Consider the following 21,295-nt stretch of genomic DNA (forward strand, 5'->3'; position numbering starts at 1 on the left):
ATGCGATATTCTTGACTGATTATTCATTTGCTTGATAAATATATATGCCAGCTTTGTATTTTTTTTTTTTTTAGTGATAATTCTTATTTTGTACGTTGGCCTGCGACACTTTAGAGAACCTTTTTGTCAAACAAACCAGTCAATCCACTTCCATACCCATGCAGGAATATCGAAACTGTGATGCCATTTGATACGTACGTACGAACAAAACTGTTCCCCTCCCGTGTTAGCATCTAACATCTGCGAAAAAGCATCACATCGGCATTCATCAAAACATCGTAAAGAGCAAGATTTCCTTTCCTTCTTTTTCAGTCACATATTCCCAAAAAAAAAGAAAAAGAAAAAGAGCCTTCGCTTGAAACGGACGTGTAAGAAAATGGTGCTTCGTCTTGCTGCCATCTGCCTTTTCCCACTTGGTAACATCAACGACAGAGTATAAAGTTGTGTACTTGGCAAAAGAAAAACCAAAAAAAGCAATCACGGAGGCACCGTTTACACAGGGTTGGAAAACAGCGAGACGCTAAGACGACGGGACAGAAGCAGATGCGAGCAGCGTATCTTATATCCTGGAAAAACCTTTGATAAATAATTGAGTGAATGTTAAAAAAAAAGAAGAGTGGAAACAGTGCAGCGAAGGGCAGAGACGAGATGGGTCGATGCGAACACCGGCGTGTGAGCCCGACGGTGCGTTCGGGGGTTTGGTTTGGTCCCGGACGGCCTGACGCAGGCGAGGTGGGGGGGGGGAGGGGGGGGGGGTTTGCGTAAAACGATGAGCGGTGATGCGCACGACAACCTCCGTGCGTGCGAGTGGGGACGAGCAACAAAGGCCGCGCGAGATTCGTCTCGGCCTCGTTGCTGGGAAACTACGGAGACGTTTGACCCTTCACGGAGCAGAAAACTCCCCGCAATGGAAAAAAAAAAAAAATATATATATATATATATATATATATATATATATATATATTGTAACGCTAATCTTCTCCTTGTGTTTTTTGTAGTGTTTGAACCTTGGGCTAAACAATAAACTAACCACTGTGATTATTATTGTGATTGTTAATATTATTTTTACCCAGTCATCACAAAAATCTCATTTCACACCCCGAACACTGTTGGACAACACTGGAGGTGTAACGAAGAATGCGGCCGGCCTCTGGTTCATCACTGGGATAGACCAAAAAAAAAAAAACTAAACCTAATAAAAATAAAAAAAATTCCAATCTGCACTATTACTATATACTAAATCAATTGGATGGGGGTTGTGTCAGACCACCATGTGACCAGCTGTCCCAGTTCGTCATCAATTTTCTTCGGGTTTAACCTACAGCCTTCGTTACATTGGATTTTCTTTTTTCGCATGATAAAACAAACACTCCCGGACGCTTTGGTTTGCGTAAAAAAAAAAAAGGTTGAACGGTTGCACGGTGGAACAGAGGGGGAGCTGAGTGGTGTGATACGTCACGGCTAACGTCAACGTTGGGTTCTTTCTGGGACGAAACACATCGACGGGTGGGGTGGGGTGTGGTGGGGGGGTTTTCGTGCTCTTGACTTTTCAGGGGTCCGCGTGGGGAAAGCGTAGGAGCCGCTGGTTTACACCTCAAGTTTTTTTTTCGGGGAATGAATACCGCTTTCCAAAAAATAAGTTCATTTAGGGTAGTGCAAATTTGTCTTTTGAGGGTTTTCGTGGGGGGGAGGGGGGGGAGAAGGTGCTCTCAACAAACACACTCGGTGCTTTAGTGCTGATACTTCAAGATCCTCGACTAATTTTAGAAACGCTGCCTCCAAGTTGATCTAATATATTCCTGGTTGCTGGTGTGTCTGCATTAATGCCTGGGCGGTAGTGTTCTGCTTTTTAATGCCTTTTAATGCTAACTGTTAGCTGTTCCTTCACAAATACAAGTAACATAGCAATGAAAAAAACAAGGGTCTTCTTCTCGCTGCCTGGCTGTGGTTTCGAAGGGGACGGGTGAAAATAAAGGCACAGAGATTTCGACTCCCCACCCCGGCTGTCGTCGCCCCCCCTCCCCACCCCCACCCCGCCACCTCCCCTCCCCCCTCCCACTGTCTCTGGGAAGTTTCCGGAGCGCTCCGTCGGCCGCGATCACCATCAATACTTGGCTGTCGCGCAGGGACGACCTCTTCAGCCTCGACGCCTCCCATCCTTCCTTCCTCCCTCCCTCCCCCCCTCCCACCCTCTCTCCTCCTCCACCTCTTCCTTTTCCCCCGGAGACGCCGCACAGTCGCGCTGCTCCGTCAGTATAAAGCAGTGGGTTGGAAAACAACAAAGTAAAAAAAGAAAAAGAATAAATAAATAAAAATCTAAAGAAGCAGCAGCAGCAAGCAGCAGGAAATTCACCTCCTCTTCTCCAGCGTCTCTGAATTCAAGCTTGATCCATTTATAGCCCGGCGCCGTCGTATGACAAACGTGAACATTTTATTTATTTATTTTTTTGAGGACGAGTGGCTGCACGAGCGGCGAGAGAGGGAGGTTGGGGCGAAGACGCTTTTGTCCCGGCGTCCGTTAAACTTCCTGTCTGGCAAACGGTATCCCGGCAGTTTTCCCGCCAGCGTTTTAATCTTTAGCCTTGGACCTCGCCGACAGCTGCGGACGCAAGGGCTCGCCGCGGGCCACTCTGGGACGCTTGGGTGCAATGCGGAGAGGACGAATGAGGTCAAAGGGCGCGCGGCCCTGACGTCAGCGCCGCAGATGTGGACGTCGATTCGTGCACGTCTCCGACCCGCGTCCGTCCCGTCGGTGGGCTCCCCTTCCTCCTGGAGGGATCGCACGCTAAAACGATCAATCCTGGGAGGTCAGCCCCTAGTGATGTCACTGACTGAGGGGGCAGTTCAGAATTTTAATTTTCCAAGTGAGCCAGTGTGCTCCACTGTGCATCCAGTCCTTCTGGTTTAGCAGAGTTGGCTGGTGCTAGGCTAGCGCAAGTCAATGGTTTCTGCTAGCCTGCCAATAACAAATATCGTACCCACTTCACAATACACCGAATAAATTGTACCACCAGAATGTCAAACGTGTAAATGTCCGTGCCGATCGAATAACTGTTGGAAAGAAAACTACTCTTGCATTACGTTGCACTTCGAGGGACGAGCTACTCAGCAACTCCACCGTACCCTGCTTCTGTACCAGTGACAGCAGCTGGGTGATGTCAGTGCCGTGGCTTACTACCAACTATGGGAAGTAAAGCTATGTTGCTATTGAGAGCCGCGTCCCTCACAATCTGATGCGATGAAGGGTGCTTTTATTGCTAACACTTTGCCGTCGACACAGACGTTTACGTCGTTAGTCGTGTGTAAGTTGGTTCAGTGGTCAAGATTGTTTTCATCAGCAGGCTAGCAGAAACCATTGACCTGCGCTAGCCTAGCACCGGGGAACTTTGCTCAACTGGAGGACGGGATGTAACGTGTTGACACAGTCTCCGCTGATAAATGGCACACTGGCTGAGTTCTGAACCATGCCTTGAAGGACAGAGCCCACCCCATCACAGCCACATTGTTGTTGTTGTTGTTCCCTTCAAGCTTAGCAAAGCGAATCAAGAGAGCTTTTGCATTGTGGAAGGCTGTAAACGGAAGCCTTCATCGGAGACCTGGAGATTTTTTTGTTGTTGTAATGTTGGCGTGTAGAATGAATCACTCATGACAGATCCACTCCACTCCAGGATGAAAAATCTTTGTAATTTCAGACCTTTGAGAATCAGCGATCAATGTAGGTCAACCTGCCTTCAATCAGGTCTCTGCGATAAAACACGTCTGTCTTCATCTGTCCACTCCATTTACAACCGGCCCTCCAGCGATCAGTCCAGACGGACCCTCCACTCAGTGTCGAGTGTCCTTGAAGGGAATCGTCGAGTCGCCACCGCCGCACATCGAGCGCATGGCATGATGACGGCTCAGGCACGCACACGTGGGGTCGCATTAAAATAAAACAGTATTTTGGAAAAAAAAAAGGATAGGAAAAAAAAGATGAGGTTTTAAAGTGTGTTGCACAAAAAGGAGTTCTCTGTGTTGGTGTCTCAGCAAGGTGGGTGGGCGGTAGGTTAGGGTTAGGTAGGTGGTAGGTTAGGTTAGGTTGGGTGGGCGGTAGGTTGGGTGGGCGGTAGGTTAGGGTTAGGTAGGTGGTAGGTTAGGTTGGGTGGGCGGTAGTTTGCGTAGGTGGTAGTTTGGGTAGGTGGTAGGAAGTTTGGGTAGGTGGTAGTTTGGGTGGGCGGTAGTTTGGGTAGGTGGTAGGTTGGGTGGTCGGTAGGAAGTTCAGGTAGGTGGTAGTTTGGGTGGGCGGTAGTTGGGGTTGGTGGTAGTTTGGGTGGGCGGTAGTTGGGGTAGGTGGTAGGTTGGGTGGGTGGGCGGTAGTTTGGGTATTTGGTAGTTTGGGTGGTCGGTAGGAAGTTCAGGTAGGTGGTAGTTTGGGTGGGCGGTAGTTGGGGTCGGTGGTAGTTTGGGTGGGCGGTAGTTTGGGTGGGCGGTAGTTTGGGTATTTGGTAGGTTGTTTGGGCGGTAGTTGGGGTCGGTGGTACTTTGGGTGGGCGGTAGTTGGGGTAGGTGGTAGGTTGGGTGGGCGGTAGTTTGGGTATTTGGTAGGTTGGGTGGGTGGTAGGTAGGACAGGTGGACATTAGGTAGGTCAAGTAGGTGCTAGGTAGGTAGGGTAAGTGGTAGGTCAGTTAGGTGATAGGTAGGTCGGGTGGTAGGTAGGTTCGGGTGGGCGGGGCCAGACACGACGAGAGAGAAGGCGGCGGTGCAGCTCCGGGACACTGTATGAGTCGGTATTCCCATCCCGCCGGGCCTCTTGGGCCGCCTCTCGTCACTCAGTACTCCCACTCGTCCGTCTTCATGTCCAGGTAGTTGAGGATGTTCTGGGCGAACTTGACCGCCTGCTTGCGTGCGGCCTTGGTCATGTCGTCGCCCTGCGGGTCCACGGCGTCCAGCGCCAGCAGCTGCTTGGTCAGCAGCTCCTCCAGCATCATGTAGCTCTTGTCGGCCCGCTTGCCGTCGAAGCCCAGCACCTGCGCCTGCAGATCCGACAGGCTGCCCAGCACCATCCACACGGCCCGGTGCGCCGGGTGCTCGCCGGGACCCGTCGGGCCTCGGCGGGCCAGCGCCTCGCGCAGGTCCAGGAATGTGATGATGGCCTGGACCTCCACCACGGATCGGCGCCTCGCCTCCCGGATGCAAGGGTTCTTGGCCGTGTCCACCTGGTCCAGGTGGGTGAGCAGGCTCTGCAGCTCGGCCTTGGGCCGGAAGCTCAGGTCGCCCGTCACGCAGTGGCGCAGGACGCCCTCGCGCAGGTGGGAGACGTGCGCACGCACGGCCTCGATTTCGCGGATGGAATCGTTCTGTGCCAAGTCGTACCTGAGGACACGACAAAACAGACACTTACTAAACTTTATATTGAAAGAGCAGTTTTAAAAAAAACTGCCCCATATTGGGGGGGGGGGGGGGGGGGGGGGGGAGTGCCTGCATGTTTTCTAATGTTTCTGCATGTTTCTCGTTCTCACGACCCCCATTTTATTTCCTTGCGGTGAAGTCTCGACCCAAATTCATTCCACAAAAATAAATGATGATGGAAATCGACCATGTTTTTCAATTGTTCCAAACGCACGGATGAAAAAAAATGTGTCTTTTAATTAAAGTCAATTCTAGAGAGCTGGTAATTGTATTTCCGGGGGACTGCATTACTGTGTCAATGAATCACACAGTCATACTCGGGATTCGGACGTGTCGTACCTGTGGCAGTGTAGTGACACACTGACGAGTGATGTTATGCTTTGTTGTCCCCGACGACTGGGAACAGCTGATGTCTAAACACACTTGTCAGTGTGCATCACTTACTGAGAGCTAAAGCTAAAAACGAGGCGTACCACCCATGACGCATACACCCTGTTACGTAATGGATCCAATTAAAAATGCATTGGTTTGCTGAATTATTTGATTTCACCCCGAATAGGAAACGCGCTGTCAGGCAGCTGGACTGTCCACACCAGGCTTCCTTAGAAATATGCGGCGCAAGATGGCAGCTGACTGGGAGCAGTCCTCCTGTATAAGAACTGTTTTATGGGTAGGAAAACAAAATGACCTGTTGTACTGCGAGATTCCACTTTTAGTGTTAAGTATTAAGTATTAACGGGCAGTATTTGACGCTTTTATTAATATCATGACCCCAACTGGGGTCAAAGTAAAAGCACAGGAAATTAAAGACGTGTCAGTTGGCCAATAACGGCAACCAAGTAAAACCTCCCGTGCACAGATTGCAAAGGGAATTGATTTTGAAAAACAATTTAGGGGGGGGGGGGGCTTTAGTGTCATTAAGCTGCTTGGCAACGAGAGGATAATTAATTCTAATCCGAATTTAGCCTCGCAAGTCACTTCATCTCAACCCTCACGCGCAAACTGAGGCACAACAGAAAGTTCACTTCTGTTGTGCCTCGCACTCGCTCCAAAGACGACCGCGTGGACGAAGTGGCTCCACTTAATGAAGCGCCCGCTGGGTGTATAATTTCTGCTGCTCTGCGCCGTTCAGATTTGCATGTGAATTCAGCGCCCGGCCACCCAGTGCCGCTTTCTGCAGGGAACACCCGACGGCAGCGCGGACACTCCGGAGCGCAGAAAAGTGTGTTTAAGTGCTGCCATCTGAAGAGAAAATAGCTCCGTCTCATCCAATATTTATCATTTTATTACATCAAATGGACCGTGTTGAAGTTTGGAGCTGCTGCTGCTGCTGCGGAGACAACAAGGAGATTTTTTAGCTCAGGCCTGTGTTGGGATTTTTTTTTTTCTCCGCCCCGATTTATTGCTTAACACAGTATTAAAAAAAAAAAGTTTTAAAAAAAGAATTCATGTACTGCTCAACAAAACTGCTGTTAGCCAAATGGCAAATATGAGAGTTGAGGGACAAGACATACATGTGTGTACACAAAAACACACACATATACAGATCGGTATATAATAGAGGTGACCAGCAGCATGTGTGGGTGGGTGTCCCACCTGCGCGTGTCGTCGCCCTCCACCTCCAGGTCCAGGTGTTTCAGCAGCCCGTTGATCTCCTCCACCACCTGCTTGCGGTAGTTGCGGATGGCCGCGTTGCCCGAGACGTCCAGCGCGTCCAGCTCCACCTGCATCTCCGTCAGCAGGCGCGACAGGTGCGCGCAGCTGTCGCGGCCGCTCAGGCCCATCAGCAGCGCCACCAGCTGGCTGCGCGCCACGCTGACCTTGGCCATCACCTGGTTGATGCGGTGCACGGCCTCGTGCGTGTCCTCCGACAGCGGCAGCGACAGCGTGTGCGCCTGCGTGCGCCCCTCCAGCACGTCCTGCACGGCGCAGAGCCGCGTCAGTGCCCGGTAGCGCGCCTTGCGCAGCGGCACGCGCCCCTCCGTCTTCACCTGCGTGAGCCGCAGCACCAGCCGCTGCAGCGCCTCCACCAGGTCGTCGCTGATGTCGGCGGCGCGGCCCGCCCGCTGCGGCGCCACCACCGCCTCGTCCACCAGCCGCCGCGCCTCCTCGCTCAGCGCTTCCATGGCCAGGCGCGACGGGTGCGTGGCGTTCTCCTCCAGGTAGCGCAGCAGGCCCTCCACCTCCTGCGCCGCCCGCTTGCGGGCGCCCTGCAGCTCCGCCTTGCCCTCTGTGTCCACCTGGTCCACCTCCAGCAGCAGGCGTGTCAGCTCACGCTCCAGCCGCTTGTAGTCGCGGTCATTCTGCAGCCCGCTGAAGGTGCAGACCTGCGGGCCCAGCGCCGCCGCCTCCTTCTGGACCTCGTAGAGCCGCCCCATGGCCGGGTGCTGGGCGTAATAGGCCGCCTGCTGCTCCATGGGATGATGCTGCTGGTGGTGCGGCTGCTGCTGATGCTGCTGCGGGCCACCATGGTCCATCCTCTTCCCACCATCAAAGGGCTTCCCGAACAGGCTGCAAGAATTCAACAAAACTGCTGTTAGCCAAATGGCAAACATGATGGCTGGATTCAGAGAATAGCGGAGTTTTAGTGAACTGTGTTGACGAGATAATCAAGTTAAAAATGGAAAAAAAAAAAAAAAAAAAAAAAAAAAAATCCACGTATCAAGCCTTCCTCTTGGATTCTTATTTTAGATTTACAATCAAAACAACGGCCAATGGGAACGAGGGATGAAGCAAGAGTCAGAACAACAGGTGTTTAATTGGGAAGCAGGCAGAGTCACAGCGGAGCCGAAAGACACAGTGTGGAAAATTCTGCCATCTCGTGGTCAGATTTTTAGATTGCAGTGCTCACTCACTCACACTCCCTCTCGTGAACTTGCCAGTGAACTACGGTGGCTTGTGCACTCAGACCAGGATACCTCGTCCACCTTTTTTGTTTTTGTTTGTCTATGTTGAGAACGCGAGCATTCACCCTGAATACACAATGCGCTGTCATGCAGCTGGATTGTCCACACCAATGGCGCCGCAAGATGGCAGCTAACTGGGAGTAAGAGCCTTGCTATATATAATTTTGTGTGCATATATAAGAACGTTCTATGGGTAGGAATACCTAATAACTTTTATTGTACTGTGAATATACACTTTTTTTCTTTATTTATTATTTATTTAAACTTATGGGCAGTATATTAAGCTTTTACCAAGATGAAAAACATAAATTACGCCAAATTTTACACAATGGACCTTTAATAGCAGCTAAAACGCTGGGTTCCACCTTCTCAGAGTGGGCGGGTGGCTTTTAAAAATGTTCCTTTCAGATATTTTCGCAGTCGGTGCCGGTTGAACAGGACCTCCGGCTAACATCTGAACCCACGCCAGCCGCTTTGGCGGAGAGACAAACCTGCGTAACATCGGCCAATCATGCGAATCTCTTACAACTCTACGGGACTTTACGTCTATGCACTTGGCAGCGAACGCGACCAACGATGTTCTTTGGTCCCTGTGGCACTAATGGGATTAATTTTCGGTTGAGAGAAAAAAAAAATCAAAGGGAAAAAAAAAAAATCTGCCGATATCCGTTTCCGTCTGTTCCAGACGGCGGCTCGTCCTTCTCATCGTCACAACAACATTGTGCCGGGGGAGTGTCACACTTTGACTGGGTCGGCTCCATTCACTCCAGCCCCGAGGTGGGCGAGCTTTTTGACTGGTGGGCTACAATAGGTTCTAAAATTAGACAGAGGGGGCCGGAGCAGGAGCAGATGGATGGAGTGTTTTAGTGACCATAGGAGGAAAAATATTATATTATGGGATATGTAGAAAACTTGTTGCTTTAATGTCTATTGAAAATGAACCAAAGCAAAGTTACAACAAAATCAGTGTCTTTGAAGCCCCCACAGTATTTAGCTCTTTAATGAAATGACTCTTAAAACACTAAAATATACTAATACTAATATAATTTCTTCATGTTTGGCAGAGGAAAATAGTATAAATAACCTTAAAAAGCAGCAAAAGCTGTAGTTTAGAAAAGAAAAAAAATAATCGATCGGAAAATCAAGAAGTAACACAGCGGCCGTCTTTCAGTGCCTTCGAATGAACATCTCCACACTCGACACCAATTAGCAGTGCGACCTCTTTGGTGCGCAGTGGCTGCTGTCTTGCGATGAGTGAAGGCGTCCGCCCACCGACTCCACAATCAGCCGAGGATTAAGGACGCTTCTATCTGCGGCTGGCAGGCGGCGTGTCGTGCCACGCGCTTTTGTTTAAAAAAAAAAAAAAGAATCCAGCAGCCTGCAGCGGCCGTGACAGTCTTTAGGCACAGCTTATCTTTTCACATCGATTCTGGGCGGCCCAGGTCCTGATCTGCTAGCCTTTTTTTTTACAAGAAGCTTTAACCTTAAATTATTTATTAAATTTAAACCTTTAAATTTATAGTAGTAGAAAAGAGACAATACAAGAAGCACAAAGCGAATCTATCTTCCCCAAAAGGTTGCATACCCTTTAAAATGGCCCATTATTCAGTTTTCTACATCCGTTTTACTGCATTGGAGTGCTGTCTAATTTATGGTCAACATTTTAAAGTTTGAGAGGGATCTTTTAATTCATTTAAAATGACCTTTTGGCTCCAGAGGTGAGGAGGAGAACAGAGGAAGAAGAGGACAGGCTGGTGGCACGGGGCTAATTTGGCTCCTCGGACCAACATTAAACTTTAATATTCGTCTATGTGGCTCAAGTGGCAGAAAGAAATATTAATATAATTATGCTGTTGAATGTGAATTTCCTTTTTTTTTTTTTTTTTTGAGGGAGTACTCATACCCGGTACTGGTACCAATACTTGATACAGGTATCGTATCGGTAACAATACCTGATACTGGTATCATATCGGGTATCGGATTTGGTACCGATACCTAATACTGGTATCGTATCAGGGCATCCCCATTACTAATGACAACTTACATAGAGGATTTCACAAACAGGTTACAAGGAGATGAACAACAGGGTCAAAACAAATTGAAAACTGCCAGTAATAGAATAACATGAGAGCCGACTGAGATGAAATGGGAGCTAAAAGTATAAATCTCCAGTCCTCAACACAATAATCAGGAAACGGAGCTCGCCGTACACGCTGCGCTGCTTTGATTGGTCCAACCCGATCCAGTTGAGTGCGGAGGCAGATTTGTCTTACATCCGTCTGCACTTTTCCCCCGGAATGAAAACACCTACTGCCCAAATGCTCCGAAGTAATTCTCAATTCTGAATTGTGAATTAGTCTGGCTGTGCTGGGCTGAGATAGAATGTCAGAGGTCAGAGTTATGTAAACTCAATAAAACAAAACAGCAAAAAAAAAAAAAAAAAAAAAAAAACAGCAGCAGCAGCAGCAGCAGCAGCAGCAGCACAGAGAGTCCTCGGGTTTTTTTCTCAAACAAAAAACAAAAAACAAAAAAAAAAGGCCAGGGGGAGCTCATGAAAACAAACTGATCTCACAGCTGAGCTACATTTTAATTATTGATATTAATAGGTTTGGCTCTTTCTTTTGTTCAGACAAGGGTTCTGTTTGTCCTACCTTGACATGTTTTCGGCGGACCTCACGCCTTCCTCCGAAGTGTCACTTGGTAGCGTGTGACTCGTTTTTATCAGCTGACGTTATGGGGGCGTGACCAACCTGTCAACCAACCTGTGACTGACCTGTCAGATTTAGACAGGTTGGAGCATGAAGGCTCCCTCGTCCCTGGGGCCTGTTTCCTTATTTCAGTCTCCTCCCTGCCCCAACACTGCTGTTTATTGTCTCCTGTGTGGATGACTTTGGCCCTGTCCCTGTCCATGATGTGATCTTTCCCTTTTACAATGATCGGTTATGGCTGATTTGTTAGATTAGATTGGATAAAACTTGTGAGTTTCCTGGTGTGCCTTTTCTTTTATTGCTCTTGTTTGTCTTTTTTCTGTCTCCCTCTCGCACTCTTAATACTCTTTATTGTTCTTTTCTCCGTGTGTTAAAGCTCCTCCCCGTCTCCCCGATGTGTGTTTCAATGCATGATTGACATGGTATTTCGTATACAACGTTGCATTTATTGTTTTCTTCCATTTTGTCTTTGGGCGTTTACCGGTTGTATTTCCTCATGGTTCTTTGGAATGCATCAGGCGACATGCTACATGCCTACATGCCATCTCCCACCTGGAGCACCATCCTGGTGAGGCCAACAGACAGCAGGGGGCGTGAGCGACCCGTCAAGTGAGACAGGTCGCTCACGCCTCCATGGCGTCAGCGGATAAAGACGAGTCACGCGCCACCAAGGGACACTTCCGGGGAAGGCGGAACTCTGCCGAAAACATGTCGAGGTAGGACAAACCCTTGTCTGAACGAAAGAGAGACACCTACGAAAACTGAAGACATAATGAACACTATCGTACTATTGATAGTAATAGTTCAGTGTGAAAATGTTACAACAACACCAAGCCGAGAGTGAGAACTCTCGGATTGCTTTTGATTCTGGTTTTACCCCACTGACTGATCAAAACCAGGCCAGCTTGGGAAGGAAAGAAAGACAGGAGAGGAATGAATGCAGATGACAGTCATCAGAAGCCTGTTAGAAATAAATCAGGCTAAACTACATTTCACGTGACGCGATTCATTTTTCCCCCCCCTTGTTGCCGCGCTCTTCCGCTCGGCAGCTGACACGACGGTAGAAGCCCCTCTAATCTAAATCCCCGGCGAGCGCCGACCCCGCACTCGGAGCTCTAAATACCCAGGACAAAATAAACACGGCTGACCGACACACACACACACACACAAAAAAATCACCACGTTCCCGGCTGTCGTGGCAACAGCGTCACACTTCCCTCCAGCCGATTCACAAATTCGCATCGGCGTCATTTGGAAAAATGTCACGCCGGACGGACTCATCAGCTAAATTGCCAAACTACCTCTTAAAACCAAATGTCAACGCTTCTCTGATGCGGAGCCGAGCCGTCTGGCCCTGACGGTGGACTTAACATCACAACAGCAACAGCACGACTCCGACTATGACTGGTAACAACAAGTCATCTGCTCCCAGTCTTTGAAAATATGTATAAAAACAATATTTTTGTGTCTATATCAAATATAATTGAAAAAAAAGTTTCCACCTCAAAGAGAAGTTGTTTAAAGCAGAGAGACTCGCTGATACCGATATTGGATATCGATACGGATACCAGTACCGGGTATTGGCACAGATATCAGTGTCAGGTATCAGTACGTATACCAATGTCGGGAATAGGTACTGATAGCAGGGTTGTGCACTCTACTCGTACTTGTAAAATATGAGCCGACATATACGACAATTTTGTTAAATTTGTGTGTGCACTGCAGTGAAACTTGTGACAGTCATCCTGTTCTCGAAAAACATGCTGAGCAATGATGCTCAAATAACAGAACATCGGTGAAAAACTTTTAAAAATCAATGTAATTGTGTAATGGTCTTATTAAGTACTCAGTATCGCTATTGGCGCGTACTGAAATGCAAGTGCTGGTAATCCACTCGTTGTGTAAAAAGTAGTATCGGTGCATCCCCTGGTTTAAAGAACAGCATTTTGCTGCTCTGAAGATTTTCTGAATCTCTTTATGGTAATTTTAACCTATTTGCCGAATGCAGATCTCTTTGTTCTCTGGTCGTGGACGTTTCCGCTTAGTGTGGTCTGTGTGTGTCTGCGCTCCGTTGACTTTGCAGCTGTTTCGTTCCGTCAGTTGTCCAGTGCAATCCAATTTGCATCTCTGCATTCGGGACGTGGTGTAGCCAGCGCTCACTGTGAGTCTATTGGTGCTTACTGGAGAAGCTCTTTCGGAGACGCTTCTCGTCTCTCTTTGCGTTTTTAGTGGAAGATTTATTTTTCAATGCAATTGCATAAGAAACACATTTTCTTGAAATTTTGAAATCCTTTTTTTAAATATATATATATATGTGAGTTATTAAGTTATTTTTATAAACATTTTCGTATCATTTATATATTGATATTATTTTATATTATATTCCAAAACTAACAAACAATGGACCTAATTTGTAGAAATAGAAACATTTAAGTTACAATAACATTTTTAAATTTGGAGCAGACCTTTTTTTCATCTTTCTCATAAAACTGTCAGCAAAGATGTAAAGCACTGATACAAACAGCATGTTTATTCGACTCAGTGGGGGACTGGGATGACTCAGTACACACAGTCCTGATTTAAGATGACACTCAAAGGAACAGTGTTGTATTTTAGCCTTTTATTTACTGACACGCCAACACAAGACCCACATATCAATACCAATCCACAAAGGCCAGTGTCTGGAACTTAATCTAGTTCAAGTGTGGATGTACACGTCAAAAACTTTTCAATTGCAATTAGTGGTCATTTCCAAAGAAGTCAGCCATCTTTGACAGCTAGCTACGACTAAAAAAAAAAAAAAAAAAGTGTGGGCAAACAACAGTTGTGCACATGGTATCAGGTGTGTGTGCTAGTTTTGTTGGTTTAGAGCGGGGGTGGGCAAACTTTTTGACTGGTGGGCCTTAGTGGGTTCTCAGCATTCACAGAGGGGCTGGAGCAGGAGCAGATGAACTGAGTGTTTTGGTGACGCTCCTCATAGGAGGAAAAAAATATCATGGTTGCTTTATTGTCTATTTTATGACTTACTTACTAATATAATTTCTTCAAGTTTGACGGGCCAGATTAAAAATCTCAACAGGCCAAATATATGACCCCCGGGCCGTAGTTTGCCCATGCCTGGTTTAGAAACTATGATGCTGTATTCAAGGTTCAACGTGGTAAGGCAATCCCAGCGAGTGTTTGCAAATTCATCCACACACTTCCAGGTAAACAAGTGCAAGTTTCGTCATATTAACCGTATCTCACTTTATTCCGCACTCATTTTTGTAACGCTGCTTAAAAAAATAAATCTGACTGTTTACTCGTAGGAAATGAGGTCATAAAGTGAACTCAATTATAAATCCAGCACACTCCATCCTCAAACGGGGTCTTGCCAAACTAATTAATAACGAACATAGCGCTGTATGTAATATAAGATTAAAGCAAGAGGAAAATAATATTTTACTTCAAACACGCTGTGTGTAGCTGTTATAAGGAGCAACTAACCCAAAGAAGGGACATGAACACGGAATCATTTACAGCATAGGTGTCAAACTCTGGCCCGCGGGCCAAATTTTTCCAACAGTGTAATGACATTTGTCCTGCACGGCAGCGATACAAATTTTTTTAATGTAGGTTCCTCTACTTGGCGGTGCAGACAGCAAGTCGTGAAAGTCAATTGTGAAAGCAGATGAGAGGAAGATTTTAGTTGTGTGGCTCGGGGTTGAGGGGGGGGGGGGGGGGTAGATCGGAAGACGAGCCGCCTGTCAGTCATGCTGCCTGTCGGCATGATGCGATTGGCGCATATGAATGCCGTGACAACAATACGACGTTTTGTTATTCGCAGCATCAATAACACTTATTGGAGTGGAGAGGATTATGTATTAGCATTCCCCGGAGGAGTAGCGTGGTGGTGGTGGTGGTGGTGGTGGTGAAGGGGCGGGGCATAGCAAGAATTAGTGGATGACTGCGAGTTCGAGCTGAAAATTTTCAGGGCACTCAATTTAGATAATCTCAGCAAAATCCAAAGCACCCTGGCAAACACCTCGCATCCCCTAATTTGATCCGAGAGATTAAGCAAAACGGGCCTGATTCCAGTCTTAAAAGTGAGTCAGCCGGAGGAAACACAGCTAGCCAGCACCGCTGTCTCCGGGTCCCTCCCCCCAAAAAAACCCACCCATGCACCTTCCCCATCATCAATGCTTTGCGCATTATGTCACCGTGGAAAATCCCACCTGTCCAGCTGATGATGGAAAGGATGAATGGGGGTCTTTTTGGTCACCGGTCAGAACAAAAGCTGCTATTAAAACCAACGACAACACGTCTCCACGGCGACCTGCCTGGTGCTTCCTCTTCCAAAAACCCTGACAGCTCTCACACCCAAACACACACACACACGCACACACACATCGAGCCTCACCTTTTCAGAACTCCGAACACATTCGCGCACATTTTTACGGATGTCTGTTTCCATCAGCCGAAGCGGGGTTGTCGGGTGAGGTAGTGTACCATCCAGGTGTATAATCCTCCCTCCTCCCCAAAAAATTAATTGACAATGACTTGGATGGGAGGCTTGGTGCGATGCTTCAGCACCGAGCGAGCGACTGACTGACTGACTGGACTGCGGACGGGCTGCTGTGGCTGTGTCGCCCCTCCCACACACTATCACAGGGGCTTCCTCCTCCAAGTCACGCTTTCAAAAATAAACCTGTTTTACACACACGTAGTTTATTGATGCTCTTTTGCGATATTTCTACAAGCGGAACGTTTAATTTGGGAGCCAGTTTCCAGAGTCCTGTGAACACCATTGTCTGTCGGTTTTTTTCAGCTAGCTACCTATGATCACCTGACTGTGCCCCACCTTGACCACATAAATCTCGCTTTTTGGGGGGTTTTCATACATCGACATCACTTTGTCACTTGAATTAGTTCACTCTTACCTGCATAACCACCGCACAGCCATCTGAACTGACCGGGAAAAGTGCGCACTTCCTCTGATTAAAGCTAAACATTAGCCTACCTAGCTACCTTCGAGCTGTTACTTTCAACTGTCGCGGCGGCCGCCCATCAATAAACTAACACGGAGTTTCTCCTGGTTCCAGGGAAAGAAAATAACAAAGGAACATCGAATAACCGTTCCGTTACGTCAAAGAACATCCGAAGGTGTGCTTAACATAACAAAGAGCCACATGGACGCGAAGAAGAAAACCTAAAACCATGATGTCGCCTGTGTTACCTTTTACTATTTTTAACGCCGTGTAATGTTTTCGCCGGCCAACAGTGAGAGCGCTACATTTTCTGATGCCGTCGTGCCGGTCTGAATAACACTTCATACGTGCCGAGGATGAAACGTTGAAATAAGAAACGCGCAATTTGCTTACTCTTAGAGCCATTTGGATTTTTATTTTATTTTATTTTAACAAGCCTTATATAATAAAGACATTTGAATATAACTTTCTTCCAACCTTATTAAATTTATCTTCACACCTAAAAAAAAAATAAAAAAATTTAAAGAACCTCCCTGCTACCCAAAAGTACCACCTCTATATTTACTTTAATATACGGTGAATTTATAAACGCTGCACATCAAGGTGCACAAAAGTGAATAATAAAGTCACATGACTTGTAACCGAATACTATATTTTTTTTTGTAAAGAGTAAAACGTTAGCGTGAACATTTTGAACGTCAGGGGTTTTGACATTTTTAGTACGTGTAAATGCCATAGCAATTTTTCCGAAGAAAGGTGGAAACTAGACATTCTCTCCCCCACAAGTTCGCTAAACCCCGCCTCGCCGATTTAAAAGGGGACAACTTTTGAAGCGTACCCTTTCCGCGTGTAGGGTCACGTGATCACCGCTAGAAGGACGGGAAGGACGACTGCTGCACGTCGTGAGTTGCGGCGTGAAGATGAGCGTTTGATTAGTTTATAACACCGGTGCGTACACGCACACACTATCGAACCACAGAATCTTGGCTAAAAACAAAAGACCAAGTGAGACGATACGGTTGAAATCACGTGAAATGGCGTCCCGAAGAAGCGCGGCGGGTTGGCTGCTTCAGAGGACGCTCCGTTCTCTCGCACCTCAGCACCCAGCACCCGTCTGCAGCCGGCAGTGCAGCTCCAAACTGGCAACCCAGCCCGAGAGAAAACCAAAGGTCTGCCCTGTTGATTTCGTTTTTGGATGTTTTTGGTGGACTTTTAACGGTAGCAAGTGTTAGTCGACTATTTGACCTCCCCCTACCAGCGTTGCGTCATATTTCTGTAATTGCTCGTTGACCAGCTTGTACCTATGAGAGCTTTGATCTTCACTTACAGATTTTTCTATTTCATTCTGTCGTTTTCTGACTATGTTGGCTGATAAGTTATACAAACCGACTTTCTCTGACTGTGAAAATGTAAAACAGTCATTTTTTTAATTGTAATTGGCAGAATGGTGGTAGGTTGTTTTAATGATTATTAAAAACCTTACAATTATTGCATTTCTGTGCATAATGACTCTCATGTATGCGTTTGGTTTAAGAAATGACAATGTTTGTTGAAGCATTTTTAAATTGTCCGACCAGTCATGTGGCCAAGTGCACTTGGTGAATGTGCAGTTATTGCCTGTGCATTTTTATTTGAAACTGTCACAGTATCTATCAGAATAACTTTATTTATTCTTTAAAGTGCTTAATATATATTGATTTTTGTGACTTAAGCAAATCCATTTTGTCTTTACATCCACAATTCACACCGAAATCAAAAAGCAAATATGTTTGGAACATCGTATAAACTCAAATGTGGTAATTATTCCAAATGTTCAGCGGTGTTTTTACCTGTCCTGCGTTTTCGGGACCCTTGAACTTGACGTGCACCTCTTTGCTCTACTCATCTGGCCATCTGGTTGGACATGATAAGCAAGGTTGCATGGGTCAGCTCCTCATTTAAATGCTGAGTGTCACGTGTGAATGCAAACAGCCTATTTGAATTCAAAACCCATTCATAAGCAGTCATTTATAATGATGCAACATTATTTGTCAAAACAAAACACAGTATGCAAGAATTTTAATTTGCACGCTAAAAATATAAAACCATTAACAGCAATTAGGGAAAAAACAGCGGTATTAATAACTGTGGATATGCTACAGTATTGAAGATCTATGGCATTGTATCTCAGAATGATACTTATTTTTCAAGTTAAATCCTGAATTCACAAAGTTTAAACTCTCAAGCTCTATATGTTCTTTCTAGTTTCAGCTGCTGATAAAGACTTGATAGCATCAGTTTCCTACCTCTTCAGTTCTTTGCTATAACCTCTGCAGTCAAAGTGACCTTCACTGGTTTCATCGGCCATCATTCATGTCCATCCCCAGTTGGTTTTCATTATCCATGTCAGTGGTGTTGACCTATAACTAAAGATAAGCTCACACTAACGTTCCCAGTTGGTTTGCTTATGTTAACGACAACGACATACATGTGTTCATTGTTCCCTGCAGAGATCTCCCGTCAGACCGTTGCCCAGCTCCACCCATGACTGGATCGGTCCACCAAACCCTCTTTCCAACATGCGTCCAATTGTCTATCGCGTCCCCGAGAATGAAACGCAGCTGGAAAAACGACTTCGACACCTGAGGCAGGAGACGGAGGACTGGAACCACAAGTTCTGGAGCAAACAGAATCTTACCTTCAGCAAGGTTCACTAACCTTTTTTCTCGTTGGAGCATGTAAATTATGGCTGGTTTTCATGTTATTCTTCGATTAATTCTCCAGACGAAGTTAACGTGTAGTTATAATATAGTTATTTTTTTCAACAATTTGAATGATTGATTTTATGCTCCCTGTTTCTTATTTTACTATTCCTAATGTTTTGGCAGTTTGACTTCAAGTTCTATTTAAAAATAAAATGCATCAACCTAATTTAATCAGTAGAAACAAGGCGTGGCCCAACAAAAATCCTCCACAAAAAACTTTATTACTCTGACATGAATGAAAAAACAAAACAAACAAAAAAAAAAACTAAGCCTCTAAACCAATAATTTACACCTAACCTTCAGTGTGAAGCATCATAGTCGTTGGGGCTGTGGTCCTGGAGGCTGCAGTCCTGCAAACTGCAATACTGCATATTCTTACCAGCAGATGGCGGTATAACATTACATGACAAAGCTGTCTGACCAAAACTGTGTAATTTCTCTTTACCCAATTGTCTTATTTTTTAAACAAATTATGATTAATATGAGTGATATTTTTGCCACCCCCGTATGTACGTTTCTGGATTGTTGCGGAATACAAATCTGAGGGCGGAAGACTTGTTGAAATCATGTTTAATTTGTCAACTAAAGGTAAATCCAAAACCATCCACATGAACAAATAGGGCAACTTTTTAAGGACGGTCCTCACACAGGAACAGCTTTTGAAAGCTGTTTTGTTGTTCATTATGCAGTGTTTGCTGAAATCACAGCCTTTCCAAACCCCAGGTTCCTGTGTGTGTGTTCTGGGCTCTAATCCTCGTTTTGAATGCAAAATGATTTGAGATTTGGATAAACAGTGTGACGGTTGTCAAATGAACCCACTTTTCATATTTACTTATGAATCGACTTTTCAGTACAGTCAGTATCTGTTTCCTTTGTTAGCTTGTCTGTTTTTACAATTCGAGGAAACACATATTTACAACATTTTGTTTTGTTTTTGTTTTTTTTACAGGAAAAAGAAACTTTTATTTCATCGCAGTTGAAGGCTAAAGGCTTGACCATGCGCGACGAGCAAGGTGACGACACACATCCACATCCTCATGAAATGCAGTCATAAAATATATAGGATGGTAACTGTGTTGATGTTGTTGGATAATTCTGACATCAGAAATAATTTTGACCAACCCTTAAGCAACTTTGAAGTCGTGTCTGAATGTTTTTTCTGCGCTGTGCCACCTCCGCTCCCCCAGGGCGGCGACGGTCCCTCGACAGCGAAGAGATGGCTGTGTTCTACAAAAACTTCCTGGATACAAACAGAATACGACACGCCAATTACAACAAGTGAGTTGTTTTGCAGTCTGGCATCTCCCACGGTACTGCTTTGTCATTGGGTGGGTGGGTCGCATCTCCTCCGGGAGCCGTTCTCTTCTGCACCTTTATGTCTTGGAGAACAACAAAGATCAGCTGCCACTGAGAGCTCATGCTGGCTGGAGTAGGTTTGACTGCATTAAACCTCCATAAAGGACGCTTTCCTTTATTTTTTCCATTTTTTTTTTATTAGGTATTAGCACACTGTGGTGGTATGACAAGGACCAAGTTAATGAAACTTACCTTCACTGTCTTTCCCCCTCTTCTTTTTGCCAACCAGAGAATGGTACAGGCGCAACTTCACCATCACCATGCTGATGGCTCGAGTCACTCTGCACAACATGTGGAGGGCCATCACTGAGCGGAAAGGCAGCAAAAACAACAACACCCCCAACACGTGATGAAGGAAAAAGTTCTCGCGCAGCCTCGTGCATTTGCCGTTTTGTTTTGGGGGGGTTTCTCTCTTCTGCTCACATGACTTTCCGCGAATCGGAAAAACCGCTGCTTTTGCTACAGCTTCTGATGTGTGCGGACTGAATCACATGACTCCCTCAGGGTATGGAGTATGCTGTATGCTAAGTTTCAAATGAAGACAGAGAGAGGAACCTGATATGTCAAATGTATGTGCAAGAAGGCAAGTCACTCCACAACTGTCTGAATGCTGAATGTTTTAATGCACTAGATTTGTCCAACGTATTAATTCTGCTTTTCAACTTGAGCATCCACTGTGTCACGCTGTCATATTACACTTTGCATATGTTTTGTTTTTGTTTTTTTGTTTTGTTGGTTTGGACAAACAAACTTGTTCTTTTTTTTTTTTTTCAATGTCTTTTTCAAATGTGTTTTTGTGATGTTAAAATGTATTTTATGAACTGAAGGAATAAAGTCTCAAAGCTTTAGTAACGCTGTGTCGCCCTTGTCATGTGTGTCATGTTGTCACTTTATTAAACCCAACGAGGATTTACAGTATCTTTCAGTTGCACGTCATTCATTTATAATTCTGGCCACCACAGTGTATATAACTATACATACTGCTTTCTATTGCTAAATTCATCATTAGAACGTGCGTGACACCTTTTTCCACGGAGGGGGTTGACAGGAGACATAGTTTGTGCCGATAGCTGTCTGACGTCTTCACGATGGTGATGTCCAAAACTCGTCGCCAAATGGCGAAACGAGAAAGCTTTCCTCGCACGTCTCGCTTTCACTGTCTAAATATGAAACAAAATCTGTCTGCTCCCGCAGCTTCCTTCCCCTTTAATCCGGGCAGGGATGA

General features: G+C 46.0%; 2 protein-coding genes across 5 annotated transcripts; one reads left to right on the plus strand and one right to left on the minus strand.

Moving 5' to 3' along the window:
- Nucleotides 1-4,259: 4,259 nt before the first annotated feature.
- bag5 (BCL2 associated athanogene 5) lies at nt 4,260-17,898 on the minus strand. 3 transcript variants are annotated; one of them, XM_076027637.1, is made up of 3 exons: nt 17,800-17,898; nt 6,986-7,900; nt 4,260-5,353 (listed from the first exon to the last, which is right to left on the minus strand). In XM_076027637.1, the coding sequence occupies exons 1-3, from the start codon at nt 17,853-17,855 to the stop codon at nt 4,810-4,812; spliced, it is 1,515 nt and encodes a 504-aa protein (XP_075883752.1). In that variant the 5' UTR covers nt 17,856-17,898; the 3' UTR covers nt 4,260-4,809. The 3 variants fall into 3 exon arrangements, with proteins under 3 accessions (XP_075883752.1, XP_075883754.1, XP_075883753.1); XM_076027639.1 differs by lacking the exon at nt 17,800-17,898 and adding an exon at nt 15,923-16,377 and having other exon boundaries at nt 4,261-5,353; XM_076027638.1 differs by lacking the exon at nt 17,800-17,898 and adding an exon at nt 15,403-15,916 and having other exon boundaries at nt 4,261-5,353.
- coa8 (cytochrome c oxidase assembly factor 8) lies at nt 16,811-20,922 on the plus strand. Of its 2 annotated transcripts, none has more exons than XM_076027641.1 (5): nt 16,811-16,918; nt 18,460-18,657; nt 19,664-19,727; nt 19,902-19,992; nt 20,300-20,922. In XM_076027641.1, exons 2-5 carry the CDS (start codon nt 18,529-18,531, stop codon nt 20,418-20,420), a joined length of 405 nt encoding a protein of 134 aa, XP_075883756.1. In that variant the 5' UTR covers nt 16,811-16,918; nt 18,460-18,528; the 3' UTR covers nt 20,421-20,922. The 2 variants fall into 2 exon arrangements, with proteins under 2 accessions (XP_075883756.1, XP_075883755.1); XM_076027640.1 differs by lacking the exon at nt 16,811-16,918 and adding an exon at nt 17,004-17,139.
- The last annotated feature ends 373 nt before the right edge of the window (nt 20,923-21,295 follow it).

Source organism: Nelusetta ayraudi, unplaced genomic scaffold, assembly GCF_046127955.1.
Source record: "Nelusetta ayraudi isolate G7.1 ecotype Tasmania unplaced genomic scaffold, CSIRO-AGI_Nayr_v1 ptg000021l, whole genome shotgun sequence".
Lineage (NCBI taxonomy): Eukaryota > Metazoa > Chordata > Actinopteri > Tetraodontiformes > Monacanthidae > Nelusetta > Nelusetta ayraudi.

Coding starts and splice junctions, on each gene's coding strand:
- coa8 (XM_076027640.1), top strand. CDS start 17,005: ATGGCGTCCCGAAGAAGCGCGGCGGGTTGGCTGCTTCAGAGGACGCTC. Junction 17,140..18,459: donor AGCCCGAGAGAAAACCAAAG/GTCTGCCCTGTT, acceptor TGTTCCCTGCAG/AGATCTCCCGTCAGACCGTT. Junction 18,658..19,663: donor AGAATCTTACCTTCAGCAAG/GTTCACTAACCT, acceptor TTTTTTTTACAG/GAAAAAGAAACTTTTATTTC.
- bag5 (XM_076027637.1), bottom strand. CDS start 17,855: ATGAGTAGAGCAAAGAGGTGCACGTCAAGTTCAAGGGTCCCGAAAACG. Junction 7,901..17,799: donor GTCCCGAAAACGCAGGACAG/GTAAAAACACCG, acceptor GAATTCTTGCAG/CCTGTTCGGGAAGCCCTTTG. Junction 5,354..6,985: donor GAGGGCGACGACACGCGCAG/GTGGGACACCCA, acceptor TCGTGTCCTCAG/GTACGACTTGGCACAGAACG.